Raw genomic sequence first — 21468 nt, 5'->3', positions numbered from 1 at the left:
TTATGGTTTTAATTGTACATTTCCAAGAAGCAGTTTTCAGTGCTTAGACTTGGTACAAGCTGTACTGTGCTGCAACATTGCCTCTGGTGTTTCTTTTTCATTAAAAGCATTGTTTAGTCACTCGTCTGACAACATTCAGGCAAATGAGAATGCTCAGAGACCTGTGACAAAGCATTGACTGACCTTTTCTGTCTCTGATACGCCCTCAACAAATATACATTTGCAGAGAAAAGCTTAATATCCAAAATTTCAACATTAGACCTTCCTGGTCTTTCCAATTTCCCTCCATCTCCTTCATTACAACATCCAGGCTCCTCATTTGGCCGGTCCCACCCCCTGACTCCTGCCCACCCCTAATTCTACTCTCTCCTTACTCAAATACTTTTAGCATAAAGAGCCACAGGGAGAGAGAGAGCCAGAGAGGGGGGGGGCAGGGGGAGTGGCTTGGGGGAGGGGTGAGTGCTGCTTCCTTGCTCTGTTGTCACTGGTCAGAGAGAGGCAGAACATAGAGGGGCTGGCAGAGTCCACTTGTGCTTGTCCCATATGTGTAAAAAAAAAAAAGACTTGCAGCGCGCACACGGCACACGGCTCCACTCCAGGGATTATCCTAGCAGCATTTTGAAATCTGATGAAGAAAACAGAGGCATGAATAGGTGAGGATACAGCCTCCTTTTCTTGATGCTCTGTCATTCAAACTTCTATACATGGCATGTATGGAACTTTTATTATTATTGTATCTTGCTGTGCTTATTTTAACTATTAAGGCATTTTAACCTCATGCATGGACAAATATGTGTTTGTTTTGAGTGGGAAGTTGTGTTTTTTGAGTAGTTTTAGGCGTGTCAGCTGTTAGATGGGGCGATGCTTGCTCAAAGTCAGTGGAAGAGCCGGGACGTCCTGAGCCTGACGCCCGGTTGGTGTCCAGAGACAGCAGTGGTCGTGGCTATTGCGTAATTGCTCCTCCAGATGAATGGCACATGAGTGATTGGAAATGGGCTACAGTTTTCTACAAAGTGAGGCGCCTGATGTTATATAATAGTCTTAATTTTGTCAACAGCCATCACTGTTTTGAGCCTGAGTGGTGCATTTTAAAGATGAATTTAGGACTTTAGGACTAAGTCTATTGTGATTTGTATTTTAGATTTCAGTTTTTTTCATTTTGCCTCATTTCTTTATGAATGCTTATACTTTATACTTTTTTCTTTAATAGTTTTTTTAATGTTATTTACTATTTGTATTTATGTAAACATGTACTTCAGTTTTTGCATTTTTTTGTGAGAAGACATGGAACACTTTCTTTGATTATTTATTTGTATTGATTTCATAATGTACCAACAAATATAGAGAAATACCTACTGCTACTCCACAAAACAACATCATTTCTACTATTTTAGAAAATGCAACACCCAAAAATGCATTTTAAAAACATGAGGTTACATTTTGCATACTTTTAAACAGACCTACAGCTGATACTGGGATTTATTATAACCTTTTATGATTCAAGCTGTAACACAAAAGTGAATTTGCAAAATCTTCAAAATCACCTCTCCAATAATTTTCTTGCCTTTGCACAAAACTCCTTCTTTCTTTCTGCATTTGGCCCATGCAGCTGTTTGGTCTCCTAAGAATGCACTCTTTATTGCCCCAGTGCACAGAGCAGTGGTATGCATCCAGTCCTTTTTTTGTCAAGCAGATTTAGAAAGCCCTCTTTAGTGGGTGGACGCTGCCTCACAATCAGCTTAATGCTTTGCCCCATAATGAATCCCCTTGTGTGTGTCAATTTCCCCAACTCTCCTCTTCTTCTTCCTGCATGTTTTGGTCACACTGATACAGGCTTCTCAGGTTGGTCCGTAACTCAATCAGACGCCGCGTGGTTTGAGAGCGATAGTTGACATTTGAGAGTTTTTTTCTGTGGACATTGTGCAGCAGCCTGTAACAGCTTTTGGCTCTTTTTTGTCTTCAGGGCTGTCGTCGTCAGAGGAAGAGCTGGCCAGTGATGGACTACAGCTGGACGTCACTAACCTGAGCTGGCATTCACAAAACAGCACTCCTTCAAACTGAGACCAGCTCCACAGAATGCTGAGTCCCATTGTTCCCTATAGTAAGTACCAAACCTTTGTGTCTTTCTACCAAACAGAACTTGACTTTTAGATGGACTTTGGCTAAATCAATGAATTCTAAAAATAGAGGCAGCAGCTGTATCTTTTGAGCCTAAAAATGACACACACAACACGCAATTAGTTATTCAAAAAATCCACTAGAGGAAGAGTGAAAAATCTGTCATTTCAACATTTCAACTTTTACTTTGTTAAAGTCTAAATGTTGGAATTATAAGTGAATTTATGGAAACTAGTGTGTTTGTGGATGTTGTAATCTTGTTGTTGTGAAACCCGAAATATATTGAAATCTGATTTAAATAAGCTCCTAGTTAGGGCACAGAAGCGGAAATGTTATATATACAATAAAATGAGATAACCTTTATTTGTCCCACAATGGGGAAATTCCAAAATTGCAACACAGATTAGGCACAAAAGTATAATAATAATAAATAAAAAAAAGATAACTTACTCTTATACTCTGAATAAAAATAACACTCTTATTTACAGCAGTTATATGTGCATAAATTATGTGATAACAAACTTCATTCAAATCCTGAAAGTGTATAAGTAGATTGCGTAAAGCTGTTGTTTTCCTTGACGTGCTGTGGAAACGCTAAACTCAGTCTGAATGTTTCTGAATGTTTCATCCCGAGGCGGAAGGGAGACAGTGGGAGAGGACGAAGGGTGCGGGAGACTGTGGCGCTGATGGCTTAAGCAGCAGAAAGCCATCAGTTCTGCCAGTGTCATTTTACCAACACAGTCAAGAGTTACTACCACACATGCTGTTCCCCCCTGCGCCTCTTCCCCCATCAGTGCCGTCCTAATAACTGACGTGTCCAGTCCTGGCTCCCCCTCCCAGCAGGCTGCATTGGAGTGCAATGCTCAGCTTCTCCAAAACAGCATTGTTTCGTAGCCAGCATGGGGCTCCTGCCTGAAGAGCCCCCTTTTCCCAGCTCTTTAACCAGCCTAAAAGGGGCTTTATTGGCATGACAGTTACATGAAAAGAGCGGAGTCAAACGCAACGCATGATTTAAAAAGTATTACTTATTGGAGACTCGGGTCTGCTTTGCTGATGCCTATGTTAATGTGCAGTTTGAGCTGGTCAGGTGTGTGGGTGAATGTGCCGTCTGAAGGTGTCAACAGTTTAGGTTTTGGGCTTATGCTATTTACAAGACACTGAGCAGATAACGGATGTCTGAGGGCAGCTATATTCCTAAAACCTGTGATTATACAGGCATGGACAAAATGTAGTTAACAGTTTGTAAAGTAGATAAACATTACAAACAAACATGTGTTTAAACACTTGTTTAAAGTAAAGACAGACTTAGCTGAAAGGCTAGAAGGGTATATAATTTACCAGCTCCAATTTTACGTTATGCAATTCAATACTTATTCACTTGTATTTCTGAACAATATTATACATTGTTACATCGTTGTTAATCCTCAGCCTTTTGTTGAAGTAATGCCTAATGACTGTAAGGCCCCTGGACAGCCATGCTTTAAACCCACAGTTTTGTGCAGAGTCTGCTCGTCCCATCAGCTCCCTGTGGCCTGGGAGCCCACACAGAGGACACTCCCTCTGCTGTAGTGGACACTACAACCAAGAATGTCACAAACTGCTGTTGAAATGGTTAGCATGCTTCTAGAGCGGCCAGTACTCCTCTGTCATGGGAAACTCTTGTGCGCTCTGTACTGGCCTTTGTGTGTGAACGCTTTTATGATGGTGAGGCACAATGCAGGTTTTCATGTGTCCAGTGTGCACAAACGCGCTCTGTTCAGCAGATTGTTTCCACTGCTCCAGTGCAGTGTCCAGTCCAGTGTAGCCTGTTATATGCGTGTGCTATGGCTGCACACAGCAGTGTGAGGAGTGCTGCTGTTTGCTCTCAGCCCAGTGACACACAAACATCCATGTGCGTCTCACTGTCTCCCACTTAAAGACTGGACTCATGATTTTACACAGCACAAATTTGACGGTGAGGCACTTTGCATATATGCAGCACATGTGAAGACTCTCACGTTCATGTTGAAATTCACTTTGTGGGAATTTCCACTTCCCTGTGCTACATCTGACTATTGCTGTAGGCATTTGTGGTCCTGCGCTGAACAGGTCCACGGGAATGTGTGCATGATGACACATGGTTTAGATTGGTTTTAGTCGGCTGTGTTAGTTCTTTGCCATGTTATTGTTGCTGGTGTGTCCAGCTTCAGTGCTCATGTCCGGCCAGTCCAGAGGGCTTCAAGCTGGGGCAGGCAGCGGCCGGAGTGGAGGAGTAACCTGAGAGAGATTCCAGGGGCCATGGATACTCCTGGAGGGATTTGGTGCAAAGAATCTGTAATCTGCACTTCAAACAGGCTCTTAAATCAGTCCCAGGCCGCCAACCCATGAGTGCCCTAACTCTTGTTGCAGGGGCCCCGCTGCTTCAGCGATACCTTTTCTTTTACAACACGCACACACAGTACAGGTATGGCAGATTTTATAGCTCTCCTCTGACTGACCCCACGCTGCCTCCTCTCCCTCTCTCCCTCTCTCCCTCTGTTTTTTATGTTTTGCACAAGTGTCTTTCTGAATGACTCCCCAAGTCATGGAGCAGTCTGAATAGAAAGAAGAAGATGCTGCTTCATGTTGGCCCCTGAGAAGCAGGTTGGAGGGCCGCCCAGGCATCTAGCCCTTTGTGGGACGAGTGGTATGAGTGGTGCAGTGAGGGGCCAGTGAGGCTCTTGAGTAAACACACAGACGTTTAAGTGTATGTGAATAAAAGCACACATCATTAGTGGAGGGTGTGAATGGGCCCTAATTAGCCCCCAGTGTGTAAAGGTGTGTGTCCACAGCAGAGGTTAGGGACACAAGGCCATGAGAGTGCACTGGCCCCTTCTCTGTCTGCAAGGGTCCATCAGCTCATTAAGAACATCTCACTAAACAATAAGGGCCCAATTAAGAAGCAGGAGGTGAGGCTCATTTGGATTGCAACACTTCACTGGATTCCTGAGACAGCACTTTCACACAATGAGCTACAATGTCTTTCACAGCTAATTAGCGAACAACCACCTTTAAGAAATAACTCGCTTTAATCGTTACGCCATTAATCGCATGCTGCTCATAAAAGGTTGTTGTGACTATGTTGAGTTGTGTGTAATTTGTGTGTATACTAAGAGAAAACAACAAATCCCAGAGCTCCAATGTTCTTAGAGACTAATCTTGGAGGGCCAGGATTTAGAGAGAAAAGAGCCAGTGCCAGTGGAGAGAGGCTTCTGCGGTGATTGCATGGTAAAGACTGAAAGAAGGGCTGGAGCAGTGAGATAGAGTAGAGATTGGGTGATGGAGACAGATGGAAAGGGTGATTGGTCATCACAGAGCCTTAGGGCAGCTGTTCTTTGATATATTGGCGGACACAATGACCCAAAGCCAGCCTGCAGTCACAGAAAATAGGGACCCTGTTTTTCTTGGTGGGAGGGTGGAGCAGACGGGCTTCTGCCATTTGTGGACGTGCGTTAGAGGGGGGCGGGGGTTGTTTCTAAAATTACGAGCATGAAGTGACGCATCTAACAATTATTCCTCAGGCTTTCTAGTTTTGGAGAGTGCAGCGAAAAGAGCTGTAAACTAAGCTCAGATGGGATTTGCTTTTGCTGCACTATAATTAGCCATTCTAAACGTGTTTGCCAATTAATCAATGTTTAACAAATGCCATCATCAAGTAGTTTGGCCGCTGCAGCACCACAAACACTCAACAAAATGAACACAATAATGACACGGTTAATGTTTGCCATTTGTTAAATTGGTTTTAGCAACAGAAAAGCCTATTTTCTGATACAGTGCTTACTACTATACTTAGTAACTTTATATCACCTTATGGATAACTGTCTGCTTCTTCTGAGCATTCACACTTGACTGTGACCAATTAGAAGAGTTGGTAGGGAAATGTAGACAGCTTGTGTTTGAGCGTAGAGCTACATCAAACAGAAAAATCGCCACAGGGTCAGATTACAATTCAGTTTTACTTTGTCATATCCCCAAGCCCTAGTTGTCATAATGTCCTTTACCTTTAGTAAAACTAAATTAGCTGGAAAGAGGGACAAAAGCTACTTTGACAGTGGGCCTGACAGTCCCTGGGGACAAAACAAAAAATAGTAAGTCAAGCTGTCAGCCTGATGCATGGAGGAGCGCAGGACGCTCTGCCCACAAAGAGAGCCACACAGAGGACATCTCTCACTGCCACTGCAGGACAGGCCTCTTCCTCTGGGACCGTCCACTCTGAAAAGCGCTGCGTCTGCTCGAGCTCAGGGCAGCAGGTGTGAAAACTCCCGCACTCTTCTGTTATTACATCTTTTTAGGGCCTGAAAGAGGCGGCAGATGAGCTGGAGGGAGCCACCACGAGTGTGCCATTTTGTGTCAGTTGATTGATAGCAGCCCTTTGAGTAACACACAGATTTATAATAATAATATCTAGCAGCGCCTAATTATGCTCAGCCCATGAGTTATGATAATGGGCTGAGCAATCACTGTCGGCCACTTGAAATGATGTCCAGTTTGTGAAGTGCACTTTCCTCAAGTTTATTTGTCAGATAGTGATGTACACAAAAACTCACATTACTCGTAATATTACAATCTAAAAAATAATCCAATAAATGTAATGACATGATTTATTTTAAATAAATTGAATTACTTTCGGACTATTTTACACTTTAAATAAATAGAGATTGAGTCTTATTTAAAATGTTATGTCAGTGAAAATAACAGAAATACATAAAGAGATATAAAGAGACCACACATTTTAAGCAAGACATGCTAGAAGTAAAAAACAGCCGTGTCTGGTTGTGCGATCTGTCATTGTGATTTTAAAACCTGATCCTGGCCGCACAACGCGTCTGTATGGTGTGTGCTGGGCCTGATATAATGCGTATTTCACACCAAAGTGAGAGAGGGGCTCCACAGACAATTTTCCAGTGTCTCCACCTGCCACTGGGTGAAATGTAGCTGGCTTCTGGATTGGTGTTTTTATGACAGCCAAGGTAGTATGCAGCAGAGGCCTAGTGAGAATGTCCTGCTTGATATTAGAGCTATAAATCACTTGAGAACAGAGGACTTCGGGGGCTCCAGGACGAGATGACAAATCAAGATAATAAACTTATAAATAACAGAAGTTCACGTGTTTTGGTTTGCCTCTGACAACAAAGTGCTTGTAGTCGGTACATGTCTGAAAAACTTAAGACTGGACAACAAGACAGAGATCCTCTTGCATATGTATGGCCAGCACAGTTTATCCAATAACGCATTGATCAGCTTGTGTTGATTGAATGCATAACAGGTATTGCAGTCGCTGGAGTGTCACCTTTGTGTTTTATCAGCACAAATAAAGCCTCTGTCCTGCCCTTCTGCCTTAAGCCACAATGTATTTAGCATGGCAGCATTTAAGGTGTTATTTTTCAAAGTGATGCTTGTTTAAACTTGTGTTGAGATTATTGAATTCCTGACAAACTGCCACAATGACTTGCGCTGCATTCCCAAACAAATTAGATACGCTCGAAACTGGTTGTTTTCGAGGACAAAAGATGACAGGATTTAAAGACCTATAATATAGTGGATTTTAAAAGCGTGTGAGGTGTAGATGTGCATGATGGAGTGGAGGTGTAGGTAGTTTATTCTAGTGGCTGAGGTAGAGGTCGAAGCTCCTGAATAGGACCCTGATTGGATTGATCCAGAGCTCTTGTTTACAAGCGGCCTCTTCACAATCGGCACGGTTTAATAGCACACTGTCCCAGAAGGCTTGTTGCGTCCATGTCCAGTTTGTTCCTCAGGGCAGGGGGAAACAAAAAGTGCCGGGAAGAGAGAAAGGGGAGAAGCATCCTCTAGGGAGCAGTGAACTGCCACCGGAGCCACTGGAGTCTCCGGGCTTCCTGCCAGGATAACCTGACCAATGATACCCTATTTATAGGAAACCACAACATGCTCTCGAGTACTACAGCCTTTACAGACCAGAGGCGTCTTGAGTTTCAATGAGTCAACATGAAATTCAAACTGAGTAAGCACAGCAAATGGTGGCTTTTATTATTTTTATGGGAAAAAACTAAATCACAAATGAGCCTTAACACTTCCCAAGAGCAATAACGGTCCCATTGTCATTTTAGGGCCTCCTCAAAGTAAATTTGGTTTGAGAGCTCGGGACACTGTCTTCATCACAAACTCCCTCAATAGGATGCAGCTCACACAGGTCCTTCAATAAATCCCTGGCTGACACAAAGGCAGTCAGTGGACTGCTGCTGAATAGATTAATAAGATTTCCATAATTAGACAGGCCCTTGACAATAGGATCCTTCAGGCTTTGTCTCAGGGCCAACTGGATTGTCCAAGGAGTGCGCACTTCTGCTGGTCGGCCACGGACCACAATGGCGGCGTCGACAGTAAGGCGGTCAGTGCACGAACATCTGTCTCTCCTGGGGTTTAGCGTTTTCTCCCACAGTGAAAGCGAGAGCCCAAACATACACAGAGAGAGATTGTATCCCAGAGCCACATCTAAGACCCTGGGTCAACACAACCACCAGCAAACACACACATTCAATCTAGTCTTAACATACAGGGGCATCTAATTAGGTTCAAAGTAGAAACATCTCCTCTGCATCTTGAACAGACAAAAAGTGAACATTTGTTAGTAGTTCAACTTAAAGTGACATGCATTTATTTACATTTACCGGTAGAAGATTTTTGGTCGTATTGTGCAAAAAAAGTAGTCACGTTTACAAGTCCTGCAAAAGAAATATTTATTAATGCATCTCTCCTTTTGGAATTTTAAAAAAGAGCCTGGCACTTTGCTGGTGGTGCAGTGGTTAAGAGTGTTGCACATGTGTGGTTGCTGCCACCGTGTTATTTGCAGACTGTCAATACCCACTGCATTCCCCCTTTCATGCTACGACTGTCCTGTCAAATAAAGCCTTTGGGACCAATGTTTTGCTTTGTTTTTTACTGAACAAATAAACAGTTTAAACTTGAAAGTCACTAGTAACAAAAGATGAACATGATTTTTTGCATAAATCTACTCATCAAATGTTTCTGCTTTGCTCTAGTAGCCTGGCCTTGACCACACTGTCCTGATGTCCTACTTCTAATCTTAGCTTTCTTCCTGGCCCCCAGTGACTTAATCTAGATGATGGCTCTGATTTAAGAACAACTGTAGATTAAGGTTTTTTCTCAGTTTATTGTAGAGGCCGAGTCCAGCAGCATTCAGCAGAAGGCAGGGTCTAATTGCTGCTCTGCCACCCTGCTGTGTCCAACACACTTGAGTGATGTTCTGCCACTCGGCCCCTATCACATAACCTCCTACGCCCTTAAAATTTAGTTTAATGGCAGTTCAGGATTTTGTGAATGTGAATCCATGCTCTGGCTATAGTTAGTAAACTTATGAGACAGGAGCACAAACACGTGAATTAAATTGCAACATGCCATAACTTTTAACAACAAAGACCATAGAAAAAAAAAAGCACTATTTTCTAATATATACTTTAGCAACAGTGTTTTTTTGTTTTGTTTTAGCTTGGTGTCCCTACATGACTTTGATGGCCTCAAATATCTGCTTCTTACAGCTATCTACTGTAGCTAATGTACTCATTCTTCTGGGGCCTCGTTAAAGACACAAAGCGAAACAATATACTAGTCCTTTTATGCACTTTTAAAACACTTGGAAGGTTTCTAATTTGCCGACACTTGACCACACAAGCATTGACAGTGGATTGTTTCTTTAAGTCCAGCTGGTCTCTGCATTGGTCAAAGGGGATTTGGTGGGGGAGTTGGTTAGAGTCCCATTCTGTATCGTTGCTGCTCTGATGATGGAGTAGACAGCCGTTAGCCCGCCTGGCTGAGTCCTCTAATGTCCACTCCGGCCCTCATGAAGAGGACGGAGCCTGCTGTCCACTCGACCCCCCCTGCTCCCTCCCCCCTCTGCCCCTCCTCGCCCCTCCCCTCCCTGCTGCAGGTTTTATGAGCTCCCTTGGGCTCTCATCCATCTCTGTCACACACAGGGCCCATTATTGGGGCTGCTTGCTGCTGCTCACAAACTGGTCAGGCCGCAGATGGGAAGGGATTGCGGGACATATACAGTTTCTTTTCTGCACCTTTCGGACAAAGACCTCTGCAAGTCCAACCAGAAAATATATGGGGTCATTTGGGTGTGGTTGGACATGTACTGTAGAAGTTGAAATATCCGATTTGTCCAGTTTGTGACAATTAGTGAATGTTTGTTGGGCAAAGCTTACAGGGAAACACTTGAACCGGTGTGGCCATTGGGAACTTAAGGCAGTGGATTTGAATGTGAAGGACATGATAATCCAATGGCCATCTGGTATGATTGAATCTCATCTGGCTGAATAAATAACAGGCATAATCTGAAAACACACAGAGGAGAGGAGGAAAATAAAGAGGCCAAAGTTTAGGAGCGAGCTGCAGCAGTGACTCAGAGGCAGCAGATATTGAGATTTGATTTAAATGGCAATAAGGCCTGGCTCCACACATGCACGCACACAGGCGGTTATGAATAATGAATCATGGGGAGTCCACTGAAGGGAATGCAAGCCAGTAATCATGGCTTTTGCTTTATTTCTTCTTTACCTCTCTGTTTTCTAGCTCGAGTAATGCTCACCTCAGGCTGAATCATGACAGTTCAATAATGCCAAGCTATGTGTGGAATGTTGAGCTAATGCCTCAGCAAGTAAGCAGTGCTGTTCCCCATGAGGTATATGGGAAATGTAAAGATTTAAATGCAGGATAACTCTGCACAAAGGGGGGGGGGGGAGAGACATTGTTAGCTGTTGTGAATCCTCAGTATGAGATCAAATAACTTAAACAAACTGCCTGAAAGTGAAAAAGCAAAAGTGCTGCTCCTTTGACTTAAAAGTGAGTTCCTTGTGTAAGCTAAGTGTTAGCTCTGAGATGCAGCCGTGATCGATCAGACCGGCCAGTGCTAAAGTCAGCCGCACAAACACACATTCCACTTTCCCAATGTTCCATGAGAGACTGTGCTGATGAATAGGACACTATGCTGCAGGCCCAAACCCAACCCCCTCTTTTTCTCCCACTCTCTCCACACCACTGTCCAGCCGGCGCTCGCTCTGTGGACCTCTGGTGTACGCGGCTGGGTGGGTGGTAGCTGGGGGTGCAGGGCGTAGAGAGCAGGCATTCACAGCAACATGCAAAGAGGAGATAACAATAGCTCCTCTGGGAGAGCTGCAGATGCTAGCAAGATGGGATAGTGTGGGATCTAATCACACCCCAGTATCAGCTACAAAAACAGAAACCTGGCCATATCATCTATAACTTTGGCCTCATGTTGGATCTTCTGTACGATCATGACTTGCTCACTTAAAAGTAGTGATGATATAGCCACATACACATAGTGTATGTCATGAAGTCAAGCCGAGCACCCAAACTGTTTGCCTAATATAACTGATGTGTTTGTTTCAGGCCTATTGAAGATGCACTGGACCCCAGAGCATGCCCAGTCCCTGACCCAGTGGCCGGAGCAGCACTTGGACGTCTCGTCCACGACCTCATCGCCAGCGCACAAGGCAGACTTGTTCTCAAGTCGCAGCCGTGGCTCCTACAGCTACGCCTGGGCCAACGAGGACATCTCTGCCCTCACTGCTTCTAACCTGTTGAAGCGCTATGCTGAGAAGTACTCTGGTGTGTTGGACTCGCCCTATGACAGACCTCCTATTGGCACATACCCAGAACCCGGAGGTTTTGGAATCAATGGTCCGAAAACTGAACTCGAGCCCTGGCCGCTCACACACAGCACTGATGCCCCGTATTCATTAGTAGCCCCTGGGGGACACGACAGTCTGCCCGGTTCTAAAGCCACATCTGCGGGGCCCCCAGGGGCCAGCACTGTGTCAGTAGTCAACAGTAACTTGTCAGACTCTGGCTACAGTGGCAGCAGCTCTTGTAGTGGCTCTAGTGAGTACCCCTCCAGCTACAACGGCACCTATCTCTCGTCAGGCTACTGTCCCCAGCCCAGCGCAGCACTTCCCCCCGCCTCGCTTCACACTCTGCACTCCACTCCTACACTGGTACCCAGCTACAGCCCCCCCACACCAGCCTACAACTACACCCCGAGCACATACCCATCCCAACCAGGCCTGGGCTCCAGCTACGGTCATCCCTCTGCCACCTACTTGCCCTCCGGTCTGCCCGCTCCCACCCCTGTCCCCACTAGGCCTACAGTGGTTGGAGGCAGCTACAGTTACCCAAGCACCAACCTGTCCACTGAATCTGTGGGCACGTTGAAAAGAAAGGCTTTTGAAATGGGTTTGGAGGAGGATGAGAATGGAGATGGCTCTCGCTTTAGAAAGTACAGCTCACCTTTTGACAAAACAGAGTGCAGAGGAAACGGCTTCAACAGCTCAGGCAGCACAGACACTCAAAGCTTCAAACCCACTAAGCCCTCCTCACAGCCCCTGGTGTCCCCTCAGTATGGGGCGGGGGACTACAGCCCCCCTGCTGGGCTCACTGGGGAGAACGGCGCATCTGAGCAGAGTTACTCACAACACCGCCCCCAGTCCCACAAACGCCCCTCACTATGTGCTCCTACAGACGCCCTGAAGAGCCCGGACCCTCGAGTGTTGGACCTGGTCAATGGAGAGTTACTAGACTGCTCCCCGGCCCTGGGCTGGACTGACCTGGTGGGACTGACCCATGTGAAGGCTGCTTTGGAGGAGGACCTACTGTGGCCTGTGCTGAGGCCCAGTCCTGTAGTGAGGCCACCCCGAACCGTCCTGTTGTTTGGTCCTCGCGGTGGGGGCAAGACCACACTCACCCGCTCTCTGGCCTCACAGCTGGGAGCTTCGTTTTACCGCTTGAGTGGAGCCATGTTGGCTGCCAAAGGTAAGGCAGAGGCTGAGCACATCCTGGGCGCCCTGCTGCAGGTGGCGGGTGTGCGGCAGCCTTCAGTGGTTCTACTGAGCCATGTGGAGGCCCTGGAGGAGGAGGGTCTGAGGCAAACGCTGCTGTCCGTTCTGGAGAAGGCCCAGATGGGCTCCAGTGGTCTTGTCATCCTGGTGTGTGCAACTGGGAGGCCTGACCTCCTGCAGGATTCGGTGCACCGAAGTTTTGCCAAGCGCTACCACGTGGGTCTGCCAGACGGAAGCATGAGGAGACAGGTGCTGCTGCAGGCACTGGGACCTCAAAGCTGTGGGCTGAGTGACAGAGAGATGAGTGCTGTCTTACAGCGCACAGAGGGCTTCTCTGTGTGGGAGCTGATCCAACTGAGTCAGCAGGCCCTGTCATCTGCCTCTCCATCAGGGAATCTCCATGGGATCCCCGCACCCACCAAGCCCCCTGCCTTCACAGACTTTGAGAATGCCTTCTGTAAGGTGCGCACACACAGCACCACTAAAGAACTGGACACTTGTTTAGAGTGGAGCAAGATGTACAGTCACTAAGAGCAGCCAGGCTCTGCTTGAGCTGCCCAATGACCCTGATATGGCAAGCCGTGGGAATGTGTTGTTTTTGTAATTTCAGATTATGCAGCCAAAAGAATCAAAGATGGTGTTAAGGAGAGATGAGCTAGTGCTGGCTTGGCTTTAGCATGCCATGGTGTGCTACTTTTAATTTGCTTTTAAAATATCTGCAATATTTTCCCCCAAAGACAATAAAGACAAATAGGCCTGATGTGTGGGGTAGTGTAAGTTGTTAGGCCTATGGGAAAATCAGAAAGCGATTCACATCCTGATTAGCCTTGGTCCAGGACAAAATCAATTATATGTTGCTAGGTGACGTGGTCCAAGATTATGGGTAATCAGGGTTTAGGAAATCCTCCCTTTGACTGCAACTCTCAGGATCCTATTTATTGCCATTTAAACTCTGTTATCCTTGTATTCAGTCATTGGGCTTTCACTAATCATGCAGCTCGAAGGGCTTCAGCAAATCTGCAGTAAATTACTGTTTTGACCAAAAACAATTTGAACCAAATATGCTGCTGTTGTATTCCTCAAATAAACCTGGTTTCAAATCCAATCTAAAATCTATCGAGCTTTCCGCCAAAATGGGTTGAGAAGTGTCCTCCACAGGACTAAACTCCTCATACTGCAGTACAGTCACATGTACAATATTAAAATAAATGCTCCTTCACCATGTGCTTCTGTAAATGCATGTGTCACATTCCTCATCGCTGCAGTGTCCTGAGATTCCTGCTCCCAACAACAGTGCACACCAAGCCCTTCAGCCTGTTTTCATGTACATTTTGTTTCGTAGTATTAGTCTTGTTTGAAATGCTCAGGAAGAATATCTTTACCTCAGAAATATGAAATAAAGAATGTATGTAATCTTAGGGTCTTAGTAGAGAGCAGCAGCAAGATGAAGAAGCCTGTCTCTTGTCATACCCACTGCAGCTGGGCTTTAACTCGGCAGAGAAACTTGAATATGCTACAAAGAGTAACATTGAATGTAATTCAGGTATTTCAAAGGATATTTGATGCCATAAATCCACATATTATTATATATGAATATATAAATACCTTTCTTTTTGTTCCATTATTCTTTATTTTCATTGTAGTTTATGGTGGATTGATGGTAGTATAAGAAATGTTAAAAACAGAAAATATTCCTCCTTTTGTTGGACAAACTGCTGTAATTCTCATGTTTACATGTCCTGTATATGCATGTCTACTGTAAATATATAACAATCACATATGGACCTATACTGAGCACAAACACCTTCAGAACAGACACAACTCATTATGTAAAGTATGTGTTTAACATGAGCATTTAGTAAATCCCAAAGTCTAAACTGTACACGGTCACAAGGAGTAACTAACATGTAGACAATCCAGAGAAAGGCCTCTCAGACGCGCTGGAAAAAACTGCTCACTATATTTGACTGTTGCCATGGGCCGCTCATACACACACTGACGTAATATTTCCTACTGCTCCGTCCCCATCACTCTTTCTCTCCTTTTCTCTCCCCAATGCACTCTCATTAGATTGGATTGCCCCCTGGTCACACACCCCAGTGGCCATGTGGTGCTGCTGCGTCCTCCCTGCCCCCTCCAGCCTCCTCCCTGGACCCACTCTTGGGGAGTGGAAGTGGCCTGATTGATGTCCAGCAACCCTATATCATAGCACAGCTCCCCTCTCCAGCTGGTGGCTTCAGTCATGCCATGCAGCCTGATCAATCAGAGAGACCCCTGCTGCGCACACTGATCACTGTCCAAGCAATCCAAAAACACACCACAGCGTCTGCCTTAGGAGCTCTGGAAATCTATTATTCACAAGTTAATTAATTTCACAACCATAGACTTTACATTTGAAACTGTAATTGGCCTAGTTTGTCCAACAAAATATATATTTTAATTTTTACATGTTTTGATCTGTTTTACATGTTTTAATCTGTTGTTTGGTTTGGTTATTGTACATTTTCTGTAACCATTTCTACCTCATTTTTGCGGCATATTGTACATGAAAGTATTTATTTCATGTCTTTTTTGATGTCTCTTTTGAAAATGACAATAATGTTGTTGGTCTACCTCAGAAAAGACTGTATTTTAAGAAAAGATTATCAACAATATTAAACACAATTTGTCAGTATTGCATTTAGCATGTTTCTGTGTTATCTTTTGTGGGTTAGCGTGTTGCTTTTGAGTTGACCTCGAAGTTGACCCCCTACTTTAACTGATTGCTGAATCGTTTAGATGCACGGACAGAGGAAAACATCAGAAGGTTTGGGGACTGAGATCACACTTTGGCTGTGTGGAGTCAGCAGCATTTCTGGCAGCATCATCTGTAGCTATTTACTCACAGAATGTAGTGAAATGTTAGTAGAGACAATTTATGAGACACATTCATGGACAGACCAAAGATACTTTACTTTTTATACATGTAATAGATAATGAGTTGATAATATAAAATTAGACCATTTAAAACAGTTTATCCAAGATTCTTCCATTTACACAATTATCATAGGACATATTCCTTCAGAACACTAAAATGCAAGTTCACTTCTAGCAAACGTATCACGCCTCCCAGTTAGTGTATATGAGTCAATTATGAACAAAAACCTTGAACTGCAAACTAAAAAGATAAAAGGGTATATAGTCTTAGTAGGCTAGTATTATTAGCTCAGTAATAGCTAATAGCTGGTCAAAACAACAATCGAGTGCCGTCCAGGTTGAGAAATAAGCCTGATTAAATAAAGTCCAGTCTTTCAGCTTGTGTCCACTGTGTTTTTTCTGGAAACTACAGCCTCCGCAGCAGCAGCCTCACCAACAACAGCAACAGCAGCAGAAGTGGCATCACACCTCTGAGGCCTGCGCTTGCAGCTCAGAGCGCACAGGTCCTCCATCCCTGTCACCGTCTGTAAACAACACTGTCCCAAAGGCCTGCGCTATTCCCGGCATCTTCTCACATCTCTCAAACATCCAAAGCTAGCAGGTGGAATAAAAGGTAAATGAATGAGAGGAAAGTTTCAGTTGGCTTGAAGAAAGTTGAATAATGTCGGGTCGGAGCATCTGTGGTTGGGTCCCAGCAGAGTGGAGTTGTTCAGCCGCTGATGACAGACTAATTAATTGTCTAATAATGATGCATAGAGCTACAAACACAACCTTGCGCACCGGCCGCCCTTCATCCTCTGACGAAGGATAATCGCTCCTGCAGCTGTTTCCAAATGATTTCTACACTATCTCCCTGTCACAAACTCAATAACACTGCACTGTAACCTTGTGGGGGAACGAGGGCCTGTGTGGAGATGGACTCTGGCCAAAACAAACTATGGCTACAACTATGCGCATTATGATTTATTATTTGTTACTGTTTTTAATGTAGTCCATGTAGTTTCTTCTTCACTATTAGTTAGGAGAAAATCTGTGGTGGACAAGAACTCTACATCTGAGGTTTTAAAGTCCATGTCGTATGGACTTCAGTTTAATCAAGTCAAAGGTTGAATGTTGAAATCTGGAGTTTCCAAAAGCAGAGTTTGTTTGCATCAATACTGATATTGGAAGAAACCCTACAACTTCTTTAGAGCTGCCAACTCCTACTTTTTTGGGTTTCCTGGCTATCAACTTGGAGTAATCTTAGTACACTTTCTCTTTCAATGTGTATACAGTATTATGCCTGCAAATTCTATAATGGTTCTTGTCTTCCTCAGCCGAGACTAAAGATATATTAAGGATATATTTTGAAGTAAATACAAAAAAACAGCCCTACACCGTATATATTTCGCTTTTCTACCTTCAAGGCACTCAAAGCGCTTCACATCAAGGAACCAGTCACCCATTCACCAGATGTACGCAGACAAAATATAAAACAGCTAATCGTCAGCAACTGCAATGGATTGTACAAAAACTGTATTGTAAAGGCCAAACAAAGTAAATCTGACTGATCTCGACCCTGAACCTGACACTTCCTAGTCTTGGTTACAAGTTCTCAAAAAAACGCACACACATCTGAACCAAAAACCCTATACAACCCAGTCCTGGGCCCTGTCCCTGTGTGCCCTGCTTGTCCTCTCTGTCCTGAGTGATTTCCCTCCAACAGGAAGTCCATCATTTTCCCTCTCCTTCTGATTGGAGGTAATTAGGCGAGCCCTGTTTGTAATTGGATAATAAAAGATGCTAATGAGCCTGCCGTCCTATTTACTCACAGTGAGGGGGTGGAGAAAAACACACTTTCACCAGAGCTCACAAACTAATCTAACTCATCATCAGCATAATTATTAATACCCTGATACCCTGACCAATCAATTATCCTCATATAGTTTAATTAATAGATATTGAGTGGCTGTAGCTCAAAGAGGAAGAAAGAAGCCAAAATTGAACTTTTTCTTCATCTTCTTCATCTTATTTTGTTTTTCAATTACAAAATGCTGTAAAATGGATATAAATATACTATAGAAATATGCCTACAAAGCAAAATTATAAATAATTTACCACAAATAATTATGGGCTTTTTTACACTCATCTTGAGCCCAGATGTGTCATTAATAGTGATATTTTATTGCACCAAGTCATCTGCTGCTCAAAGCTTATTTACCTCAGTATAAATTAGGAAGCGTTGTCCAGAGCGTACATATTTGAAAAGTGCTGGTTTGGTTGGAATTTGAAATAAACCTATTGCATTTATTAATTATAATCATATATAACAAACATATATAAAATTGGTTATTGTGAAAAATGTAATAATGGTGGATGGCAGAGGGGTTAGGTCACATTGTGAGTCCATGGGCCATAAATAGGTAGAAAATGTTAATATCTTGGTGATATTCGTGCCAAATAAACATTTACAACCAGGACTACAACAACGATTATTTTAGTAGTAGTAGCTAGTCAGCAACTATTTCTTGTACATTGAAACTTTTTTAATACATTATCAACCAAAGAAAGGTTGAAATATGCTGACTGAAGGCTTAGATGGAGAAGATTTGTGAATAAAGTGTATTACTTAATTAATGCCGCTGTCTTTGATGTATGTGATGTCTTTTGTGTGTGTTTTGAGGTCTTTTTATAGGTTTTATAGTCCAGATAATGATTACAACGATGATCAAAATAAAACTAAAATATTTTTCTATCATCGACCAGTCACAATTAGTCACCACACATTCCTCATCTTTTAGAAGCCATAAATCGTGTGAGCCCTCATTTCAGACCATACAGTAGCAGCAGCTCACACCCCAGCGACCGTCACCTTCAAAAGTCCACACGCTACACACTGTTTATCATCAACATGCATGTTCGCCCCTGCGCTTGACAAAAAGTTGAATATATTTACGGTAACGACCTTGGTTTGAAAAGGTCGTGGTTTGAATGTGATTGCGCAGGCTCTCGGCGGGTCATACCTGGAGCGGCTGCCTGCGCTGCCCGGGCCTTGATACTGACAGGGCTGACATGAGAGGAGCACTCTGACACTGGTGAGTTAGGACTGCCAGCTGTTAGCAATCAAGTCTATTTTGAAGTCAGGGACACACGCACCCCCAGGGCCAAAGCAGCAACTAGCCCACCTTCAACCCCCCTCCCGACTCGGCCTGCAACCTCCCAGCCCCGCTCCCACAGATAGGCCCGAGCAGCTGTATTGGTTCCAGATGTTTCTGCCGCTTGCACTAAGGGCCCTTTACCTAAGAGGACCCCGAGAAACGATGACAGAAGTGCACATGTTGTGGTAATGGCATTAGCAAAGTGTGAAGAGGTACATGCGTGTTCAAAGTGCGGAGAACGTGTTAATCTTGTGTGTTTTTTGTCAGATGGCCTGCACTGTCCGCTGAGAAAAAATGTGGGTCAAGATTAGAGATTGGCTCCTGGAAGCTATAACTAGAGGGTAATCCTTAAAACGGACGTCCGCCCCGAGTTACGGACTACAGTAAAGCGACGTGAGGGCGAGAAACAAAGACTGCAAATCACAATGATCAAAACCTGGAAAACATGCCACAATGTAAACCCCGGTGTGTAGGTTAAGTGCATGAGCTGTCAATGTGACCTAGCAATGCCCTTATTTTGTTTAACCAAACTTTGAATCATAATAATGCAGAAGTGGAACTATATTATGCTGAACGAATAATATTACCAATACAAAATTATGCATTGTTAAAGAATCCAATAAAAAGGCACTTCATTAAAAGAAGAAAAATGTGTCTTAGTTACATAATTCCTTACCTCAATTCACACATTACAACTTGCAATTCAGACAGACACTTCCTACAGCCCCTGGTACCGGTGTCAATAATTCTGCATTTTTTGTTCCTATTTAAAATAACTTTTTGTGCGCTGCCCGGTGGCCGAGTGGTTAAGGCGGCAGCGCACAGGCTCCACGTGCACCCGGCTGCAGTGTCATGAGTTTGAATCCTGTCTCTGCAAGACCTCCCTTACATCCCCATTTCACACTAAAGCTGTTCTGTCTAATAAGGCTTATGGGCAAAACCCCCCAAAACTTGTTATGCAATATATTTTGAAAATTCACTGACTCATTGCTCAAAGTGGCAGACAATATTAAACGTACAGAAATCATGATTAGATTGTTGTTCTTATCACTGGGAGGCCAAAGCTGAAACAAATTGTGCAACTACATCATATTAACGCACAAAAGCCCCATGGACTCACTGGGAGCTGCTCCGGACATATCTGGAGCAGCTGCATTGTTTGTGTTGGACAAGTCGCTCAAAAAGGGCTGGAAATGAGAAGTGACAGGTGGAATGTCCCAATGAACTATTGGACTAAGCTGCCCCTTCCTTCACATCACACTAATACTTAAACATACTTAAAAAAATGAAACAAATGTACAAAAATACATTTTGAGGTCGTAAATTATGAATGAGTATTTTAGTGAGCTTTGTCCTCTGTGTGAGATGTGGCACATGTTGGTGTCTGTATTGTCTCACGTTTCTCTGTTGGGACGTAATGTCAAACAGATGGTCCTCTTGTTGAAGACTGCGCTGAGGTGAAGGTGGAGGACGCCCCCCAGAGGCCTCCAGCAGCACTGACTGTGGAGACAAGAAAACATGAGAGAGCTACTTGAACACTTGAATACTTGAACACCTCATTTTCAGGGAGGCTACACGTTTGCCATGGCACACATCAGTTTTCTTCTCTTTATGTTGAACAATTGCGCTCTAAGGACCAGGCCACACAAACCCGGGGGCCATTATTGAACTATATTTACCATTCCTGCTATTTCATTATAAAACGGGGGCACATTTAAACCTTCTTTTCCCGAGCCCACATACGTCTGTTGACAGTTTGTTGAGGACGTTTATAGACAAATGATTTGAACCTAAAGGTAACTAGAGATCCTCTTAAAATAGAGCCTTTATTTTAAGACGACAGACCATTTATAATGTGTAATTTGGAATGTATATTTAACAATCAGTCCATAAGAATACCATAAGACTAAAGCAAATTAATCAATCTTATATTATTACTCAAATAATATAATCTATATTCTCTCTAATTTCTCTCAAATGTTTGTTTATGAGTTTATTCTGATGCATTCTTATTATTTTCACAACTATTCTGTCTGACTCGAGTATAATTGATAAAAAAAATATTCACACAACAATTTTGAGTCTGATTTGAGTTTAAAGTTTTGATATTTACACAATTCTTTTGCCCCTCGTTGTTGAAGGAAAACGCGCGCCCCCTGCTGGACAAACGCAGTACAACTAAACGCGCGTTTACACAAATGACGCGTGTCCTGGCCATAATAAACATAATAAATATAATCGATCCATGATTATGATAGATCCATGGTCCTGGCCCAGTTGAATCCTAATTGTAGCCTTGGCATGGTCCTTTCTGGTTGTGGTTTAGTCCTGGTATGTCCTCGTATCAAACTTTAAATTATCACCCTTTATTACCATTGTTTACTAAAACGTCTCATACTTAATGACTGAACGCAAAGTGGTGATTT

At 43.7% G+C, this 21468-nt stretch overlaps 1 protein-coding gene across 1 annotated transcript; it reads left to right on the top strand.

Annotated features, from left to right (window-relative positions):
• The first annotated feature begins 471 nt into the window (after positions 1-471).
• On the top strand, positions 472-15668 carry fignl2 (fidgetin like 2). The gene is made up of 3 exons (XM_072450027.1): positions 472-653; positions 1964-2101; positions 11545-15668. The coding sequence occupies exons 2-3, from the start codon at positions 2077-2079 to the stop codon at positions 13518-13520; spliced, it is 2001 nt and encodes a 666-aa protein (XP_072306128.1). The 5' UTR covers positions 472-653; positions 1964-2076; the 3' UTR covers positions 13521-15668.
• Positions 15669-21468: the final 5800 nt, after the last annotated feature.

The sequence above is a fragment of the Eucyclogobius newberryi genome, unplaced genomic scaffold (genome assembly GCF_026437365.1).
Source record: "Eucyclogobius newberryi isolate DKJ021-1_F unplaced genomic scaffold, fEucNew1.0.hap1 SCAF_17, whole genome shotgun sequence".
NCBI lineage: Eukaryota > Metazoa > Chordata > Actinopteri > Gobiiformes > Gobiidae > Eucyclogobius > Eucyclogobius newberryi.
The sequence above is the reverse complement of the archived record's forward strand: the minus strand, read 5'-3'. Positions and strand labels throughout refer to the sequence as shown.

Coding starts and splice junctions, on each gene's coding strand:
- fignl2 (XM_072450027.1), top strand. CDS start 2,077: ATGCTGAGTCCCATTGTTCCCTATA. Junction 2,102..11,544: donor GAGTCCCATTGTTCCCTATA/GTAAGTACCAAA, acceptor TGTTTGTTTCAG/GCCTATTGAAGATGCACTGG.